Source organism: Erpetoichthys calabaricus, chromosome 9 (genome assembly GCF_900747795.2).
Source record: "Erpetoichthys calabaricus chromosome 9, fErpCal1.3, whole genome shotgun sequence".
NCBI lineage: Eukaryota > Metazoa > Chordata > Cladistia > Polypteriformes > Polypteridae > Erpetoichthys > Erpetoichthys calabaricus.
In genome coordinates, this window is record NC_041402.2 from 11,566,258 (window position 1) to 11,587,499 (window position 21,242).

Sequence of the window (21,242 nt, forward strand, 5' to 3'; positions counted from 1 at the left end):
TTTCACTACTCCAGATAAGAAATATGGATTGGAGGGGATAAACGGTAACATCATACAAAATTATTGTCTGTTATACCTGCCTCGCACTTTCCACCTTGCACCGCATTTTTATTACTCTTTAATTTAATATTGTTAAGTACCAGTATGCTGCTGCTGGAGTTTATTAATCCCCAAGGGGAAATTCACAAAGTATCTATGTATGCATTCCTGCGGTGGGTTGGCACCCTGCCCAGGATTGGTTCCTGCCTTGTGCCCTGTGTTGGCTGGGATTGGCTCCAGCAGACCCCCGTGACCCTGTGTTTGGATTCAGCGGGTTAGAAAATGGATGGATGGATGGATCTATGTATGCATCATGCAATAAAAGCCTGATTCTGCTGCCTTCCTGAGACTCCGTGTGCCTTCTTGAGAAAAGTCAGGGCTGCTGTGACCTCTGCCATGACAAGTGTTGGAGAATTTCAGAACATAAGAAATCTGACAAATGAGAGAACATTCAGTCCATCAAACCTGTTTAACCTATAGCTAAGCTGTCCCCATAGCTCACCGAGATTCTTCTTAGAGGTTGTCCAGGTTTCTGCTTCAACCACACGTCTCGGTAGTTTGTTCCTGATATCCTCAACTGTTGTGTAAAGAAGAGCTTCTTGGCTTCAATCTTAAATCCACTTCCCCTTAATTTCCACTAAAGACTTCAAGTACATGATTCACTCTAAAGCTGAATGACCTTTGCTGGATCTACTTTTATCATTCAGTGTCTTTTAAGATCTTAAAGACTTAGATAAGTTCAACTAAACAAGCCACGCTATTAATGGTGAAGCTCTGTTAAGATCTGGCTACAGAAAATGTTTGCTGCAGACAGGTGGAGGTTTTCAGCAATAATTAAACCTGATGGTTACAAGAAAAGTCAAAGGAAAAAGATTGCAGAAGACTAAACTTCATGAAGACTTTTTCTGATTGGTTGAGAGCAGCCAGTTTGTTCTGTGAGGCACAACTAAATCTTCAGAGATTTATGGAAAGCCATGGTCACCAACATCTTGTTTGGATACAGAACCTCAACAGATACGATGAGGAATTCAAGTTCACACTTTTGTTTTCAGTCGACTAGATTACTGTAATGCACTCCTCTCAGGACCACCCAAAAAAGACATCAATCGATTGCATCAAGTGCAGAATGCAGCTGCTAGAATCTTAACTCAGAAAAGAGAATACGAGCACATCATCCCAGTTTTGATGTCACTACAGTAATCCCTCGCTATATCGCGCTTCGCCTTTCGCGGCTTCACTCCATCGCGAATTTTATATGTAAGCATAAGGTAAAGTAAGTAAATTTTTTGCTGGTTCGCGGATTTCTGCGGACAATGGCTCTTTTAATTTCTGGTACATGCTTCCTCAGTTGGTTTGCCCAGTTGATTTCATACAAGGGACGCTATTGCCAGATGGCTGAGAAGCTACCCAACTTACTTTTCTCTTTCTCTTGCGCTGAGTTTCTCTGATCCTGACGTAGGGGGATTGAGCAGGGGGGCTGTTCGCACACCTAGACGATAAGGACGCTTGTCTAAAAATGCTGAAAGATTATCTTCACGTTGCTACCTTTTGTGCAGCTGCTTCCTGAAGCGACATGCTGCACGGTGCTTCACATACTTAAAAGCTCGAAGGGCACGTATTGATTTTTGATTGAAAAACAAACTCTGTCTCTCTCTGCTCCTGACGGAGGGGACGTGAGCTGCCGCCTTCAACAGCTTTGTGCCGCGGTGCTTCGCATACTTAAAAGCCAAACAGCCCTATTGATTTGTTTGCTTTTCTCTCTATCTCTCTGACATTCTCTGCTCCTGACACGCACTCCTTTGAAGAGGAAGTTATGTTTGCATTCTTTTAATTGTGAGACAGAACTGTCATCTCTGTCTTGTCATGGAGCACAGTTTAAACTTTTGAAAAAGAGACAAATGTTTGTTTGCAGTGTTTGAATAACGTTCCTGTCTCTCTACAACCTCCTGTGTTTCTGCGCAAATCTGTGACCCAAGCATGACAATATAAAAATAACCATATAAACATATGGTTTCTACTTCGCAGATTTTCTTATTTCACGGGTGGCTCTGGAACGCAACCCCCGCGATGGAGGAGGGATTACTGTACATTGATTACCTGTGAAGACAGCAGCAGTAAAGGCCTGGCAAAGCATCACTAGGGAGGAAACAAACACTTGGAGACGGCCATGGGTTCAAACTTCAGGGAGTCATTGACTGGAAAGGACTTTTAACCAAATATTAAACACTAGCTGACGCCTGCAGTAGCATACAGTGGTGTAAGAATAGGAACGGAAAATGGTGAGAAAGGAATTCAGAAATTAAGAAGAAATGAATACTTCTTGAAAGACGCAGTTGTGCATAGGTGTTTTGGTGGAGAAGGCACATAATGAGTCGAAAGATCGAACCGTAGAAAAAGCCACGTACAGCTGACTGTGGCTGAAGACTGGTATCAGGTCTGTGCTCCGGTCTTTGGGTATCCAACAGTGCATGTAGAATTTCCGGCCAAGCAGGATTACATGTGAAAGTGATAAATAAATCAGGCTTTCCGAATTTACGAACTACGGCCATGGCATCCTGATAGTTTTGTTGCATGTATCTTGGACTTCCTGGAAATGTGGACGGTAATATGATCATTTTGCCTACACGTACGTTATTTTCAGCGTTTTCTTGCAGTGTGTCCGATAGTCGTTTGTATTGTTCCATGCGCAGATCTTGTTGATGTAATCTGAGATAGTTGTGACGCGCGCCCTCTGTTTTAACATACGCATCTATGATGAACTGTTGGAATAGTTTGCCGCTGGAGTGCAAAAATACTAAATGTACAGTAACCCCTTGCTACTTCGCGGTTCACTTTTCGCGGATTCACGACTTCGCGGATTTTATATGTAAGCATATCTAAATTCATAACGCAGATTTTTCGCTGCTTCGCGGGTTTCTGCGGACAATGGGTCTTTTCACTTGCTTCCTCAGTTGGTTTGCCCAGTTGATTTCATACAAGAGATGCTATTGGCGGATGGCTGAGAAGCTACCCAATCAGAGCATGCAGTTAAGTTCCTGTGTGCTGCGGATTGGCTCAGCGACAGAGTGTTGCATTAACCAGGAAGTCTCATCTCACTCATTCATCATTAACGTGCTAATGCTTCAGGGGCCGTGTCCAAGCACCAACAGAAGATGCAAATGATTGCAGAAAAGGCAAAAGTTTTGGATATGTTGAAGGAAGGGAACAGCTACACCGCTGCAGGACATCAATTCTTTTTATTTAAAAAGGAGGAAAAGCATAGAAGATCTACAGCCGCAGTGTCCTTTAACCAGGGTGCAAAACGAGTTGCAAGTGGACGTGATAAGGCAGTAGTCTGGATGGAATCTGCTTTAGGAATCTTTGCAACAAGGTCGACGACGTCATGACCGCCTACAAGCTGCTACGTGTACTTCGCTATACAGTAAGTGTAAAGTTATCTACCGATTTCATATTGCTTAGCAGTTGTCCCTGTTTTTAATAGAGTAAATGGTGGGTTGTAAACAATACAGGGAGGGTTTAAAAACATTCAAATACACGTTAAATAATTAAATAAATATAGTGTCCCTACTTTGCAGAAATTCAGTAATCGCGGTCGGCCTTGGAACCTATCTCCCGCGATAAGTGAGGGATTACTCATTGCTAATCTGAACGCGTAAAACTGGCATTGAGTAAGCCTTATTCGCTTGCCGGTTCTTTTATAGGGAACATGTTGTAAATCTTTGTGCCAGCCAATGTCTCCGTAAGGGAATAAAAGTGAGTAAACCATAGGATCGCAATTCATATTGAGCGTGGAAATCTGGTCACAGGAGTTGCCTATGGGATAGATGCAAATGTCCCTTTCGGCAGGCGGTTCGTCATCTTCTCCGACGAAAATCGCTGCAACATCGGTGTGACATGTCGGGGCATTGTATCGGGCCAGCGTTGGGGAGGGTTTGGAAGAGGACGAATAGGAATCGAGAAATGCCGTGTCGGCTGCGTGTGGGCAGGACCGGTTTTGAAGTGGAAGCAGGACGAACCAGAAGAGTAATATATATATATATATATATTAATTATATAAAAGATGATTGTGATATTTATGGTTAGTTTGTCCAAATACTTCAAAGTCTCAAAAAATAAGGGGACCACATACAAAAATGGCTGTCATTCCTAAATGGCTCATACAATATTTGTGTTAAACCCCTTGAATTAAAGCTGAAGCCCACATTTCAATCACATAATTATTGCTTTGTTTCAAATCCATTGTGGAGGCTCACAGAGCAAAAAATGATGAAAATGGGGTCACTGTCCAAATCCTTCTGGATCGGACTGAAACCAGTAAATCCAACAATGAGATCCAATGCTGTGAGGAAAGGCACTATATGAACCAGCTTGTTCTTCATTAGACTTCAAAATTTCCCTAAATTGAAAGTTCAGGTTTGTTAATAAAAAGGCACAGAAAGCCATCCTGTTTTAATAAATCATTTTTATATACACACTTTAATATAAAAAGGCAACAACTTCACATAAGCATGTAAAATGCAGTCCATCGCCCTACATTCAATGATTCATACATTTTGATTAAAATAGTTTTTTTTTATTATTTTAAGTGGAATAAAACAGCTAAATATGTACAATTATTGGCCGTTGAAGCACAAATTAAGCACTGTGTCACTTGGTGCTGAAGTAAACCAAACGCAAATAAGTGCTTATATAGAAAGTGACGGTGTATTTGATGAAGTTTTACTACTAACATCTATATATAATGACATATCTACAGAAAAACACACACAAAAGGTGTAAATAGCACTAAATAAATATAAAATCTAAACATTTCCTCCAGAGAACAACCTATTATTCACAAATCAAGAAAGACATTTGAAATATAATTTAGCATTCAAGGTCATTGTGTTTTGGCAACTCTTTTCTTTTAAGAACGTTAAAAGCCTGCGTCTCATGAAATGGTCCTCCTGTTTTCAGGGCTCCAGCCCTGCTGACTTAACGACTGATAATTTAATTTGGCGACCACGTCGCGCACAGCAGTGCCGCTCCTCACCCACAGCTGGATGGACGGCTCCCACCGTGCACTCGGGGGCATCTTTTTGTGCTTTTGTATCCAGCTCCCCGAGTCAGGACAATCGACACCCCGCAGTCTTTCCAGCAGCTTCAATAACTCCTTCACAGAGGTAAAGAACTCCTGGGCGGCCAGCTCTGCCTCCTTATTCATCGCAGCCCAATAGTCATCAGCTATGGGATCATGGAGTTCTTGATGAACTTCCACACACAGAACGTCCAAAGTTTTTGTCAAAGTCTCAGCGGCTTTGGGAAGTGACTGGAGGTGCGGCTTGAGAATCTGCAGGTCCGGAGTGTTCCAAGCTGTTTAAGGAAATAGGAAATCTTAGTCTGCCAAATATTAATTTAAAAAACAAGGATCAAGCAGCAGAACTAATGGCCACCACAAACTCCTGCAGGGTCTGGAAACGGAAACAACTTTCATTAAATGTTCTCATTATTTTATACAAAGATGAAATAATATAGTACGGGTATGGTAAGCAACTGCTCATTGGAAAGGCTTGACGGGATCTGGCCAAAAATGCTGAAGGCAATGTGGGGAGCACTGCACAAGGAATGGCAGACAGAGGTAGTGGTCCCTATGTGCTCCAACTATTATGGAAAATACAGTGCATCCGGAAACTATTCACAGCGCATCACTTTTTCCACATTTTATGTTACAGCCTTATTCCAAAATGGATTAAATTAATTTTTTTGCTCAGAATTCTACACACAACACCCCATAATGACAACGTGAAAAAAGTTTGAGATTTTTGCAAATTTATTAAAAATAAAAAAAACTGAGAAATCCCATGTACATAAGTATTCACAGCCTTTGCTCAATACTTTGTCGATGCACCTTTGGCAGCAATTCCAGCCTCAAGTCTTGTTGAATATGATGCCACAAGCTTGGCACACCTATCCTTGGCCAGTTTTGCCCATTCCTCTTTGCAGCACCTCTCAAGCTCCATCAGGTTGGATGGGAAGCGTCGGTGCACAGCCATTTTAAGATCTCTCCAGAGATGTTCAATCGGATTCAAGTCTGGGCTCTGGCTGGGCCACTCAAGGACATTCACAGAGTTGTCCTGAAGCCACTCCTTTGATATCTTGGCTGTGTGCTTAGGGTCGTTGTCCTGCTGTAAGATGAACCGTTGCCCCAGTCTGAGGTCAAGAGCGCTCTGGAGCAGGTTTTCATCCAGGATGTCTCTGTACATTGCTGCAGTCATCTTTCCCTTTATCCTGACTAGTCTCCCAGTCCCTGCCGCTGAAAAACATCTCCACAGCATGATGCTGCCACCACCATGCTTCACTGTAGGGATGGTATTGGCCTGGTGATGAGCGGTGCCTGGTTTCCTCCAAATGTGACACCTGGCATTCACACCAAAGACTTCAATCTTTGTCTCATCAGACCAGAGAATTTTCTTTCTCATGGTCTGAGAGTCCTTCAGGTGCCTTTTGGCAAACTCCAGGCGGGCTGTCATGTGCCTTTTACTAAGGAGTGGCTTCCGTCTGGCCACTCTACCATACAGGCCTGATTGGTGGATTGCTGCAGAGATGGTTGTCCTTCTGGAAGGTTCTCCTCTCTCCACAGAGGACCTCTGGAGCTCTGACAGAGTGACCATCGGGTTCTTGGTCACCTCCCTGACTAAGGCCCTTCTCCCCCGATCGCTCAGTTTAGATGGCCGGCCAGCACTAGGAAGAGTCCTGGTGGTTTCGAACTTCTTCCGCTTACGGATGATGGAGGCCACTGTGCTCATTGGGACCTTCAAAGCAGCAGAAATATTTCTGTAACCTTCACCAGTTTTGTGCTTCGAGACAATCCTGTATCGGAGGTCTACAGACAATTTCTTTGACTTCATGCTTGGTTTGTGCTCTGACATGAACTGTCAACTGTGGGACCTTATATAGACAGGTGTGTGCCTTTCCAAATCATGTCCAGTCAACTGAATTTACCACAGGTGGACTCCAATGAAGCTGCAGAAACATCTCAAGGATGATCAGGGGAAACAGGATGGACCTGAGCTCAATTTGGAGCTTCACGGCAAAGGCTGTGAATACTTATGTACATGTGCTTTATCAGTTTTTTTTATTTTTAATAAATTTGCAAAAATCTCAAGTAAACTTTTTTTACATTGTCATTATGGGGTGTTGTGTGTAGAATTCTGAGGAAAAAAATGAATTTAATCCATTTTGGAATAAGGCTGTAACATAACAAAATGTGGAAAAAGTGATGCTCTGTGAATACTTTCCAGATGCACTGTAAATAGTCCTGTATTAGCATAAGTAGATATAAAACTTAGTATGGTCTTTTATAAGCATTAAACTTAGTGTGAGCTTTAACACGAATCAGGTATGCCAAGCAAATAGTTAAATAAAGGCATATGCCATATTTCTTTTTAATTAAGCTCAGAGCGAAACCACCAATATTTAATAAACTAAAAGGACGGAGAAGGGGGAGAATGATGAATGGAAACAGCCCGAGGTCAGAAAAGGGGGAAAAGGGGAAAGCCAGCTAAGAAATAAGGGAGGCGAGAAAAGATAATGGATGGCAAAACATGAGATATACAGTATTGGTGGTTTACAGGGGTCTTCCCAAACTGCTGTAGTTAAACCCCTGCTCAAGAAAAAATTTTGACTTCTCTGCTTTTGAAAATTTAGCCCTATTTCTAACCTGCGTTTACGTAAAATTCTAGAGAAGGCAGTCATTATACAGTTAAATGAGCACCTCAATAAACCTGCTATTCTTGATAAGTTTCAGTCGGGTTTCAGAACAAATCACAGTACAGAAACTGCACTTGTTAAAGTAGTAAATGACTTGCGGGTAAATGCAGACAGAGGCCGTTTATCTGTCCTCATCCTCTTAGACCCGAGTGCCGCATTTGATACCATTGATCACAGTATTCTTAGAAATCGCCTTAGTCAATGGGTGGGCCTCTCTGGCAGTGTCTTAAATTGGTTTGAGTCCTACCTAACAGGTAGAAAATTGTTAGTTAGTTGTGGTAATCATACTTCAGAGACACATGATACTCTATATGGTGTCCCACAAGGTTCTATCCTGGGTCCGCTGCTCTTTTCGATTTACATGCTTCCATTAGGTCAGGTTATCTTGGGGCATAATGTGAGCTACCACAGCTATGCTGATGACACACAACTGTATCAATAGCGCCTGACGACCCTGACTCTCTTGATTCACTTACATAATGTCTTACTTGTGTTTCTGAATGGATGAGTAGTAATTTTCTCAAACTAAACAAGGAGAAAACAGAAATTTTAGTGATTGGCAATAATGGATATAATGAGGTTGTTAGAAATAAACTTGATGCATAAGGATTAAAAGTCGAGACAGAGGTAAAGAATTTAGGAGTAAGTATTGACTCAGACCTGAATTTTAAATCTCGGATTACTAGGACAGCATTTTGTACACTTAATATAGCAAAAGTTAGACCTCTTATAACATTGCATTATGCTGAAAAATTAGTATTCACTTTTCAGTCAGCTAGATTACTGTAACGCACTCCTCTCAGGCAAACCCAAAAAAGATATCAATCGATTGCAACGAGTGCAGAATGGCGCTGCTAGAATCTTAACTAGGAAAAAGAAAATCCGAGCACATCACACCAGTCTTAGTATTGTTACACTGGTTACCTGTGCCATTTAGAATTGACTTTAAAATTCTGCTTATGGTTTTCAAAGCCTTCAATAATCTGCTCCATCCTATATCTCGGAATGTCTTACACCTTACTCTCCAAATCGTAACCTCACATCTTCAAATGAGTGTCTACTTAGAAATCTAAGAGCTAAACTTAAAAGAAGTAGTGAGGCGGCCTTCTGCTGTTAGGCACCTAAAATCTGGAATAGCTTGCCAATAGGAATTTCGCCAGGCTAATACAGTGGAGCACTTTAAAACACTGCTGAAAACACATTACTTTAACATGGCTTTCTCAGAACTTCATTTTAGTTTAATCCTAATGCTCTGTATACTCAATTAATTATTATTATTCATGGTGGCTCCAAAATCTGTAATAACCCCTACTTTCTCTTCTGTTCTTTTTCTGGTTTTCTGTGTTGGCGATCTGCGCCTCCACCACCGCCTGATCAAAACACCGTAATGTCCCTACACTGATGGATTAAAGGCCAGAAGTCCACATGACCGTCATCATCATGTTCTTCCATGTGAACCCTGAATACAATGAGGACTGATTGAGGTCACTGATGTTAGGTAGAATGCCTAGAGGGGGCTGGGTGGTCTCGAAACCCCTGCAGATTTAATTTTTTTCTCCAGCAGTCTGGAGTTTTTTTGTTTTTTCTGTTCTCCCTGGCCATCGGACCTTACTTTTATTCTATTAACTGCCAAATTTTTTTTCCGAATATTTTTGCTTTATTGTTATAGATTAACATCTGCTTAATAAGGAAAACATATATTTTGAATATCGATGGATCAACATTTGTACTTTTTCCAAAATTTCAAAAAACTACCTAGTTTTGGTGCCATACTGGAAAACACTCAACATGTAGTCCAACATTACATTTGCAGCACTGTTTTCTTGCGTTTGTCTTACACACTGCACATTTCCTTTGTTTGCCCATTTCTGTGCGTTCAATGTAGTGACCAATTCCAGAGGTTCTGATATCAACAGGAACATGACTCTTGGCTGGTTTGGAGAAGGATTTCCTCCCGGTTTAAAGTACATGATCCCCAAATGGGGATTGTGGCAGTTAATGGGTTAATTAGCGTTCCCTAATTTTAATTCTTATTTTGTCTTCTTTTCTCTTCATCATGTAAAAGCACTTTGAGCTCCATCACTTGTATGAAAATGTGCTATAGAAATAAATGTCGTTGTTGTTTGAGAGGACTTGAAAGGGGTCAGGATAAGCAGCGATGAGCTGGTCGAAATGATTATTATATAAACCGATTTTTGGCTTGTTCGGAGCTCAACTCGGTTTGGCTTAATTGGGTTGAGTTCGCATTATTGACTATTGCAATAAAGCTAATTACTCGGTTTGCCTAGTCATGGACTTCTAGAGCCTTCTTTCAAGGTGCATTTTATGCCCCGACACTATCAGGGGATCACACTCCTAAGCCTCCCTGGGAAATTATGCCAGGGTACTGGAAAAGGGGACTCTCCATCCAGTTGTGAAACCTCAGATCGAGAAGGTGCAATGTGGATCAGTGAACCAGCTCTTTACCCTCATGAGGATGGTGAAGGTGCCATGGGATTACACCCAATTGGCCTACAGGTGTGTGGTGGACTTCGAGAAAGTGTATGACCTTGAGAGATTCTAGGGCAGGGGGTGTCGAACTCCGGTCCTGGAGGGCCGCAGGTTTTCATTCTAACCATCTTCTTAATTAGTAACCAGTTTTCGATGCTAATTAACTTCTTCAGCCTTCGTTTTAATTAACTTGACTCAGCCCCCTTAGTTGTTTTTTTCCTTAATTAGCAGCCGGACAGTAATAAGACATAAAACAAGCCTCCACATGACCAGCTCACCTGTACCCAACAAACAAAATGTGGAAAGAAAGAAAGGTGAAGGTCTCAGTAAGGCTGATCTCTCGGGTCACCAAGAAAATAATAGAATAGCAACAGTTTTGGAAATGTCTGCTGTGACAGAATGAGAGCAGCAACAAGCCATGGAATTGAATAACGGGTTTAATCAACAGCAGCAACTAGCTTCTCATTAAGGAACCGGTTGGAGTGAAATTAGTTGGAGTTTGAAGCCCCAATTTAGCTGGTCATTTGCTGATGTGTTTCACATCTCATTTCTGTTTAGCTGTCATTTAATGAAGAATCAATTCAGAAGACTTAATCATTAAAAACAGGGCTATTAAAATAGAGGGAAAAGAAGTTAATTAGCAGTGAAAACTGGACACTGATTAGGAAAAGGGTTAGAATGAAAACCTGCAGCCACTGCAGCCCTCCAGGCCTGGAGTTCGACACCCGTGTTCTAGGGGGTGCTGGGAGAGTATGGGGTCCCGGAGTCCTTGCTAAGGGCTATTCGGTTCCTGTATAAATCTGAATGAGAGCTTTGTCCGTATATTCAGATAACCCATCAGTACTGTGTTTTGTCTCCTATCCAGTATCTGATTGTCATGGACAGCATAACAAGGAGCAGCTGGGGAAGGGACGGTGTCTAGTTTGGTAGTCTTAGAATTGCATCGCTGCTTTCTGTAGACGCGGTGCTCCTTTTGGCTTCCTCGAGCTGTGGACTCCAACACGTATTGGGATGATTTGCTATTGAGTATTGAGTGGCAGGGATGAGGACCAGCACCTCCAAAATCGGAGGCCGTGGTCCTCAACTGGAAAACAGTGGAATTGTCCTCTGGCGAATTACACGATTCTGTCATGACTTTCCAGCAGTTTCACAGTATTGCCAACTCGCCCAATAATGTTAGAACATTAGAACACTCTGGAAGAGAACAGGCCATTCAGCCCAACAAAGCTCGCCAGTGCTATCCACTTATTTCTTCTAAAAAAACATCAAGTCGAGTTTTGAAAGTTCCCAATGTCTTACTGTCTACCACACTATTTGGCCGCTTATTCCAAGTGTCTATCTTTCTTTCTTTGTGGGCTTTTCTGTCTGAAGTTTAGTCTTCAACAAGTGAAATGCCTGCTCAATTGGGTTAAGATCAGGTGAGTGACTTGGCCATTCAAGAATTTTCCACTTCTTTGCTTTAATAACCTCCTGGGTTGCTTTGGCTGTATGTTTTGGATCATTGTCCATCTGTATCATGAATCAATTTGACTGAATTTAGTTGGATTTGAGCAGACAGTATGTCTCTGAACACCTCAGAATTCATTCGGCTGCTTCTGTCCTGTGTCACATCATCAATAAACACTAGTGTCCCAGTGCCACTGGCAGCCATGCACGCCCAAGCCATCACACTGCCTCCCTCCACCGTGTTTTACAGATGATGTGCTATGCTTTGGATAATGAGCTGTTCAACGCCTTCTCCATACTTTTTTCTTGCCATCATTCTGGTAGAGGTTGATCTTGGTTTCATCTGTCCAAAGAATGTTTTTCCAGAACTGTGCTGGCTTTTTTAGATGTTCTTTAGCAAAGTCCAATCTAGCCTTTCTATTCTTGAGGCTTATGAGTGGCTTGCACCTTGCAGTGCACCCTCTGTATTTACTTTCATGGAGTCTTCTCTTTATGGTAGACTTGGATATCGATACGCCTACCCCCTGGAGAGTGTTGTTCACTTGGTTGGCTGTTGTGAAGGGGTTTCTCTTCACCATGGAAATGATTCTGCGATCATCCACCACTGTTGTCTTCCGTGGATGTCCAGGTCTTTTTGTGTTGCTGAGTTCACCAGTGCTTGCTTTCTTTCTCAGGATGTACCAAACTGTAGATTTTGCCACTCGTAATATTGTAACAATTTCTCGGATGGGTTTTTTCTGTTTTCGCAGCTTAAGGATGGCTTCTTTCACCTGCATGGAGAGCTCCTTTGACCACATGTTGTCTGTTCACAACAAAATCTTCCACATGCAAGCACCACACCTCAAATCAACTCCAGGCCTTTTATCTGCTTAATTGATAATGACATAACGACGGACTTGCCCACACCTGCCCATGAAATAGCCTTTGAGTCAATTGTCCAATTACTTTTGAGCCCCTGAAATGAAGGGATTGTGTTCAAAAAATGACTTTAGTGGCCTCACATTTTTATGCAATCGTTTTGTTCACCCCACTGAATTAAAGCTGAAAGTCTGCACTTCAACTGCATCGGAGTGGTTTCATTTCAAATTCATTGTGGTGATGTACAGAACCAAAATTAGAAAAAAGTTGTCTCTGTCCAAATATTTATGGACCTAACTATCTATCTAGAGCCTCAGAGGGACCACTCCGCCTCCAGAGTTACAAAAATAGGACAGAATAAGAAATGAGAATCAGATACAACAAAAGTGGGTGAGACATCTAAGAAAGTACAGGAAAGGAGGTAGAAGGGGTATTGACATGTGATGAGGAGAGACAATGAAGAAGAGGGCAAAAGAGTGATGGGAATGGAAGTGCAGCAGAAGAGAAAGTGAGGGAGGCCAACGCAGAGGTGGATGGATAAAGTAAAAAAAAAGATCTGAAGGACAAGGGAGGTGGTGGGACCGAGCAGAATGGAGAAGGTTGATTAGACACATCAACCCCACACAGAAGTGAAGAAGGTGGTGGTGGAGGACTCCTTTAATAAAAGAGCTTATCTTAACTGCAACAATACACCAGATTATTTAAGGGCTCTCCCACCTTGGACCCCTTGACTACAACAAAACCAAAACCCTATCAGGTATTACATACCTTTTAAGTGTTTCGGGGTCATTTCCACCGTTTGCTTCAAGCCGGTCTGTAGGTCCGTCAATAAGGAATATAACGTTTGACACAGCAGAAACAACTTGTCGGGGAGAACATCAGGAATGGGTCTTTTACTTAAAGTGAGCAGTTCCTGTAGAAAATGAGAAATGCAAATGCGTCCATTACTTAGGGGACATCTTCTTATTAAAGTGAATTTGCAATGAGAAATCTTGGCTCCTGTGGTGGGCTGGCACCATCTCCCTGGGGTTTGTTTCTTGCCTTGCACCCTGTGTTGACTGGGATTAGCTCCAGCAGACCCCCCCCCCGTGACCCTGTAGTTAGGATATAGCGGGTTGGATAATGGATGGATGGAAATCTTGGCTCAACAGCAGCAAACGCAATGACAATGTTCACTCTAAGGCAGCCCCTGTCTCGATCGCTCTGTGGTGTGGTTCACTGGGGTATTGTGATTTTTCTGATAATCCACATGCCAGGAATTAGCAGTTACACGACACCACCAAAAACATAGCCCACAAGGTTCTTGTTCCCTAAAGGGTATTATATGCAGGACACCCTCAATAATGGACAACAGAAATGCCTTGGAGCTCTAGAGCTACGTGAAATAAAAGGAAAGTGAGAAGGCGCCGAAGGTTTCTACACTTTGTTGTCCATGACAGAAGAAAAAAAATCCCCTTTCTGCTTTTGAGAGGCATCAGGTTTCATGGTGGAGTATGACACAGCAAGACGGCGCAGTGTAAGGTTAAAAAAAAAAAAAGATACAATAAAGTACTGTTATTATTCAAATCACTCGGGTGAAGTCTCGGAACATGCCGGAAAACACACACATGGGGGGAATAAAAATACATACATTTCTAAAATTGAGAACCCATATAAAATACCTCATTAGACGGATATCTAGGACTTTCACATGTACAGTAAGTTTGAGACCCCAGCAGCTTTTACACATTTTATGTCACGGCCGCCTTCTAAAATCACTTCATTTCTTTTTTTATCTCATAAAGCAACACTCAATACCCTAAAATGACTACACGAAAAAACAGGATTTTAGACATTTTTTGCCAATTAAAAATTAAAAGCTGAAACCTCACATTGTCACAAGTATTCAGACCCTCTCCTGAGCTCTTCACAGAAGCCCCTTTGGCGGAGTTTCCAGTGTGGACCAAGCATGTTGGTAGTTTAAGGAGATATCTTGGACTTCGCCCCATATTTGATTATCGCACAGGTCATACGTCAGATAAAAGAGTGAGACATGAGTGAACAGAAATTGGAACAGCGGGGTTGGCCTGCTTGAAGATGATCAGGGGCTAGACCACTTCTGAAGCCAAAAGAGACCCCCACACCGACCTACTTGAGTGGAATCTTCACGAGTCTAAAACGACAAGTTTCACACGCCTGGATTATAGGATTTTTTTGTCATTAATCTCTCAAGTTCAGTTTGGATTGGAAGTTCCAACATACTGTCAAGCGTCAGGTCTCTCCACAGATGTTTGTATCTGGGCTTTGACTAAGCTGATCCAGAAGCCTCCCTCTGGTATTTTCTTGGCTTTTTACTTAATTTAACAAAATAATGAAAAAGGTAGACTCCATTAATAGTCACCATCTGAGGGAGTAGTGGAGGAGAGAATGGAAACAAAAGTGGTGGCCATTATGAACAATGCCACACACATCCTTCCTGTGACACGCTAACCCTGAGGAGTTTCATCCAATTAATTATTCAGCAGAAGTGTGTCAAGAAATGTGACCTTTGGGGTTCCTTTAGACCAGGGGTGTCACACTCCTAGAGCCTTCTTTCAAGGTGCATTTTATGCCCCGACACTATCAGGGGATCACACTCCTAAGCCTCCCTGAGAAATTATGCCAGGGTACTGGAAAAGGGGACTCTCCATCCAGTTGTGAAACCTCAGATCAAGAAGGTGCAATGGGGATCAGTGAATCAGCTCTTTACCCTCATGAGGATGGTGAAGGTGCCATGGGAATACACCCAGTCGACCTACATGTGTGTGGTGGACTTCGAGAAAGTGTATGACCTTGAGAGATTCTAGGGCAGGGGTTGTCGAACTCCGGTCCTGGAGGGCCGCAGTGGCTACAGGTTTTCATTCTAACCCTTTTCCTAATCAGTGCCCAGTTTTCACTCCTAATTAACTCCTTTTCCCTTCATTTTAATAGCCCTTTTTTTTAAATAGATAGATAGATAGATAGGATAGATATATATATTTTTTTTTTAAAAAGACCTTTATTGATCAAATAGCAATAAATCAAATTAATATATAACAGGTAACATATAACCAAATTTTACAGGCTGCTGCATCAAATGAGAATCAATTCCCTTGCAGTCCATATTTGATATACTATTTCTTATATTAATTTGAAATGACCCAAAAAAACTTTTCCATTCTTCTAATTTACAATTTAAACCCCCTGAGCCCATATCAAACAAGCACTTAAAAGTCCCAAATCAAAACTTCAACAGAAATATTATGATGTTACACCGTTCGATTAGCTCATCTATTTTACATCATTATAAGAAAACACAAAAAGGAGGACTTCAATAATGTCTTATACATCATTCATAGATAGATAGATAGATAGATAGATAGATAGATAGATACTTTATTAATCCCAGGGGGAAATTCACATACTCCAGCAGCAAAAAAATATTAAATTAAAGAGTAATAAAAAATGCAGGTAAAAAACAGACAATAACTTGAATAATGTTCAACGTTTACCCCCTCTGGTGGAATTGAAGAGTCGCATAGTTTGGGGGAGGAATGATCTTCTCAGTCTGTCAGTGGAGCAGGACAGTGACAGCAGTCTGTCGCTGAAACTGCTCCTCTGTCTGGAGATGACACTGTTTAATGGATGTAGTGGATTCTCCATAATTGATAGGAGCCTGCTGAGTGCCCGTTGCTCTGCTACGGATGTCAAACCGTCCAGCTCTATGCCAACAATAGAGCCTGCCTTCCTCACCAGTTTGTCCAGGCGTGAGGCATCCTTCTTAATGCTGCCTCCCCAGCACACCACTGCGTAGAAGAGGGCACTCGCCACAACCATCTGATAGAACATCTGCAGCATCTTACTGCAGATGTTGAAGGATGCCAGTCTTCTAAGGAAGTACAGGCGGCTCTGTCCTCTCTTGCACAGAGAATCAGTATTGGCAGTCCAGTCCAATTTATCGTCCATCTGCACTCCCAGGTATTTATAGGTCTGCACCCTCTGCACACAGTCACCTCTGATGATCACGGGGTCCATGAGAGGCCTGGGTCTCCTAAAATCCACCACCAGTTCCTTGGTTTTGCTGGTGTTCAGTTGTAGGTGGTTTAAGTCGCACCATTTAACAAAGTCCTTGATGAGGTTTCTATACTACTCCTCCTGCCCACTCCTGATGCAGCCCACGATAGCAGTGTCGTCAGCAAACTTTTGCACGTGGCAGGACTCCGAGTTATATTGGAAGTCTGATGTATATAGGCTGAATAGGACCGGAGAAAGTACAGTCCCCTGCGGCGCTCCTGTGTTGCTGACCACAATGTCAGATCTGCAATTCCCGAGACGCACATACTGAGGTCTGTTTGTAAGATAGTCCACGATCCATGCCACCAGGTATGAATCTACTCCCATCTCTGTCAGCTTGTCCCTAAGGAGCAGAGGTTGGATGGTGTTGAAGGCGTCAGTCCTCTGAATTGATTCCTTTCTTCATTAAATGGCAGCCAAACAGAAATGAGACATGAAACGAGCCAACAGATGACTAGCTAAACTGGGATTTCAAACTCCAACTTCACTCCAACCAGTCTCTTAATGAGAAGCTGATTCTTGCTGTTAATTAAGCCCGTTATTTAATTCAATGGCTTGTTGCTGCCAAATCTGTTGATTTTTCTGTCATCTGGTGGCTTGTTTGTGGTTTCATTATTGTTTGGCTACTAATTAAGGAAAAAGAGACAATTAAGCGGCCCGAGTCAAGTTAATTCAAATTAAAGCAAAAGAAGTTAATTAGCAGTAAAAACGGCTCACTAATGAAGAAGATGGTTAGAATGAAAATATGCAGCCACTGCAGCCCTCGAGGACTGGAGTTCAACACCTGTGCTTTAGACCAACAGCAACACAGTCGTGGCCAAAGGTTTGGAGAATGACCCAAGTGTTGGTTTTCACAAAGTTTGCTGCTTCAGTGTTTTTAGATCTTTTTGTCAGAGGTTTCTATGGTGTACTGAAGTAGAATTACAAGCATATCATGAGTTTCAAAGGCTTTTATTGATAATGACATGAAGTTTATGCAAAAAGTTCATATTTGCAGTGTTGGCCCTCGTTTTTTTTTGAAGATCTCTGCAATTCACCCTGGTAGGTTGGCAATCAACTTCTGGGCCCAATCCTGACTGATGATTATGCAAGAATGGGTTGCCAATGCTTGGAGTTTGTCAGAATTTGTGGGTTTTTGTTTCTTCACCCGCCTCTTGAGGATTGACTACAAGTTCTCAATGGGATTAAGATCTGGGGAGTTTCCTGGTCATGGACCCCAAATTTCGATGTTTTGTTACCCGTGCCACGTTTGCCTTATGGCCCATTAAAGACATCAGTGAAACCTTAGGATGACCGAAATCAACTGTCTGGAATATCATGAAGAAAGAGGACACTGGTGGGCTCAGGAATCACAAAGGGACTGGTAGGCCAAGGAAGACCTTCACTGCTGAGGAGAGAAGAATCCTCACTATGTTACAGAAAAAGCCCCAAACACCTACCTGACAGATCAGAAACAATCTACAGGGGGCCGACGTGTGTGTGTCAGAAGCGACTATCAGCAGAACAGAAACACAGAGGCCACACTGCCAGATGAACACCACAAAAACAGGATGGCCAGATTACAGTAGGTGCAAAAAAGGACATAAAAAGGCTTGGCAGAGCATCACCAGAGAAGACCCTCAGCGCCTGGAGAAGTCTGTGAATCTCCGACGTCAAGCAGTCATTGCACGCAAATGATATGCGACAAAGAACTAAACATGACAATGGCTTTAATAGGCCTGCCATTGCTGTTTGTACAGTTTTCATCATCTGGCCATCCTGTTTTTGTGTTTCCATCTTGCAGTATGATCTCTGGGTTTCTGTTCATAAAGTCTTCTGCTGATCGTCGTCTCTGACACACACACACGCACATCGGCCCCCCTGTTTCTGATCTGTCAAGACAGGCATTTGGGGGCTTTTTCTTGACCATAGTGAGGATTCTTCTCTCATCAGCAGTGGAGGTCTTCCTTGGTCTACCATTCTCTTTGTGATTCCTGAGCCCACCAGTGTGTTTTTTCTTCATGATATTCCAGACAGTTGATTTCGGTCATCCTAAGGTATCATCGATGTCTCTAATGGTCTTATTCTTGTGTTTTCACCTCATGAAGGCTTCTTTGACTTCAATTGACATGGCTCTTATCCTCATGTTGAACGATGGCAACTACAGACTCCAAAGGGGAGAAGCAAGCTGAGGTGTCATATGAAGCTATGAAACCCACCTGAGTGATCACAAACACTTGGGACGCGCAATTGTCACGAATATCATGGTGCCCTGAAATGGGAGGATCTTACAGAAAATCACAAATCTGAATGGCTTGATTTGTAATTTTAAGTTGTGGAGCAGAGGAGGAAATCAGGGAGAAATGTGTCTTTGTGCCAAACATTATGGAGGCCACTGTATATTTATCTATTTATGTATTTATTGAGCAATTGTAAAAAGCCAAATTTCCCCTTTGGGACAAATAAAGTTTTATCCATCCATCTATCTAAATAGATAATTCTTTTCTGAATTAGTTAGAATATTAATTTATTGAGCTTCTGTAAAGTCAAATATCACCTTTGGGATTAATTAAGTTCTTGTGTGTGATTTCAGGCTCTACATAAAATAAATTGGTGGTGCTGTTGATGTTCTATCCATCTTGAGAAGCTAACAAAAAGTCCCAGAATAGAGACGGTGGATGAAAAGGCTGCCTGAACACCTGGAGAATTTGGTTTTCACTTTTATATTTTTATATTCTGGAGCATTTTTTTTGTGAAAAGCCCCCAATTAAATACATTAAAATGCACAGATTGAAAAGTTTGGAGACTGAATATTCCATTCCTTCTTCACATAATGACACACCGCCTCATAACCAAGAGGGTAGATACAAGGAGATGCAATTCTTTTTGCTTTTCCTTCCCACATTGCAAGCTGAAAAATTCTTTTAAATGAACCATCTGAAGAGTAAATACGTCTTACCCACATTGATGAGATTTTCTTCATGAATGCCTTGAAAGACGACGTCACACAAACCAGCGCTTTTTTGGCTTCTTCCGTTACCTGCAAGAAAAACGTTTGGATAAGAAATGGTCCTGACGGATGTTTGTGATGAGCAAATATTTTATATTATAAAAGGTAATTGTGAGTTTTAACATTTTTACAAAAAACAGTCGCTTGTATCCAGCTATTAAAACAAACAAAACATTGAAACATTAAGAACGGTGAACGTTATGAAATGACTTCATTTGAACGAGGACAGAAATCAGGAGGAAAAGTAAAAGAACAAACCTAAGCGGAGGGATTTATAATACTATAATCCCTAATGTGACCACCAGGGGGCATGCAGCTCCCCAAACACAGAGCCCAGTCTTGCCACTCAGCACACGTTTTATTCTTGAGGGGGGAGGCGCTTTTCCTTTGCTCCCCACTACACAGCACAGTTCAAAGCACCCAAGAGCACAAATACACCGTCCTCTTCTTTCTCTCCTCCTTCTGTAAGCTCTGTCCACCTCCTCCTGACTCTGGCTCCTCGAGTTGTGGCACCCACATGTGCTTCAAGTGTTCCTTCTGGCTGCACTTCCGGGTGTGGTGTCAGCCCTGCAGAGGAGGGCTCCACAATTCTCCATGCGCCCCAGCAGGGTTGTGCTTCCCTGCTCCAAACCCGTGGCCCAGTAGCAAGCCAGGTGCATTGCCCTCTGTTGTCCCGGGGAGGTATCGTCCCGTGCAAGCTCCTTTAACCCCGGTCCTTCCATCACGTACAGTGCATCGGGAAAGTATTCACAGCGCATCACTTTTTCCACATTTTGTTATGTTACAGCCTTATTCCAAAATGGATTAAATTCATTTTTTTCCTCAGAATTCTACACACAACACCCCATAATGACAACGTGAAAAACGTTTACTTGAGGTTTTTGCAAATTTATTAAAAATAAAAAAACTAAGAAATCCCATGTACATAAGTATTCACAACCTTTGCTCAATACTTTGTCGATGCACCTTTGGCAGCAATTACAGCCTCAAGTCTTGTTGAATATGATGCCACAAGCTTGGCACACCTATCCTTGGCCAGTTTCGCCCATTCCTCTGTGCAGCACCTCTCAAGCTCCTTCAGGTTGGATGGGAAGTGTCGGTGCACAGCCATTTTAAGATCTCTCCAGAGATGTTCAATCGGATTCAAGTCTGGGCTCTGGCTGGTCCACTCAAGGACATTCACAGAGTTGTCCTGAAGCCACTCCTTTGATGTCTTGGCTGTGTGCTTAGGGTCGTTGTCCTGCTGAAAGATGAACCGTCGCTCCAGTCTGAGGTCAAGAGCGCTCTGGGGCAGGTTTTCATCCAGGATGTCTCTGTACATTGCTGCAGTCATCGTTCCCTTTATCCTGACTAGTCTCCCAGTCCCTGCCGCTGATAAAGATCCCCACAGCATGATGCTGCCACCCCCATGCTTCACTGTAGGGATGGTATTGGACTGGTGATGAGCGGTGCCTGGTTTCCTCCAAACGTGACGCCTGGCATTCACACCAAAGAGTTCAATCTTTGTCTCATCAGACCAGAGAATTTTCTTTCTCATGGTCTGAGAGTCCTTCAGGTGCCTTTTGCCAAACTCCAGGCGGGCTGCCATGTGCCTTTTACT

The 21,242-nt window shown here is 42.4% G+C and overlaps 1 protein-coding gene across 2 annotated transcripts in view; it reads right to left on the minus strand.

Moving 5' to 3' along the window:
* Positions 1 to 4,489: 4,489 nt before the first annotated feature.
* LOC114657368 (kinesin-like protein KIF14) overlaps positions 4,490 to 21,242 on the minus strand; it is a 206,581-nt gene continuing 189,828 nt past the window's right edge. For both annotated transcript variants that reach the window (XM_028809150.2, XM_028809148.2), the window contains 3 exons: positions 19,592 to 19,672; positions 13,351 to 13,495; positions 4,490 to 5,391 (listed from right to left, as the gene is read on the minus strand). In XM_028809150.2, coding sequence (XP_028664983.2) covers positions 4,970 to 5,391; positions 13,351 to 13,495; positions 19,592 to 19,672 — 648 coding nt within the window. In that variant the 3' untranslated portion in view covers positions 4,490 to 4,969. The remainder of the gene's footprint in view (positions 5,392 to 13,350; positions 13,496 to 19,591; positions 19,673 to 21,242) is intronic.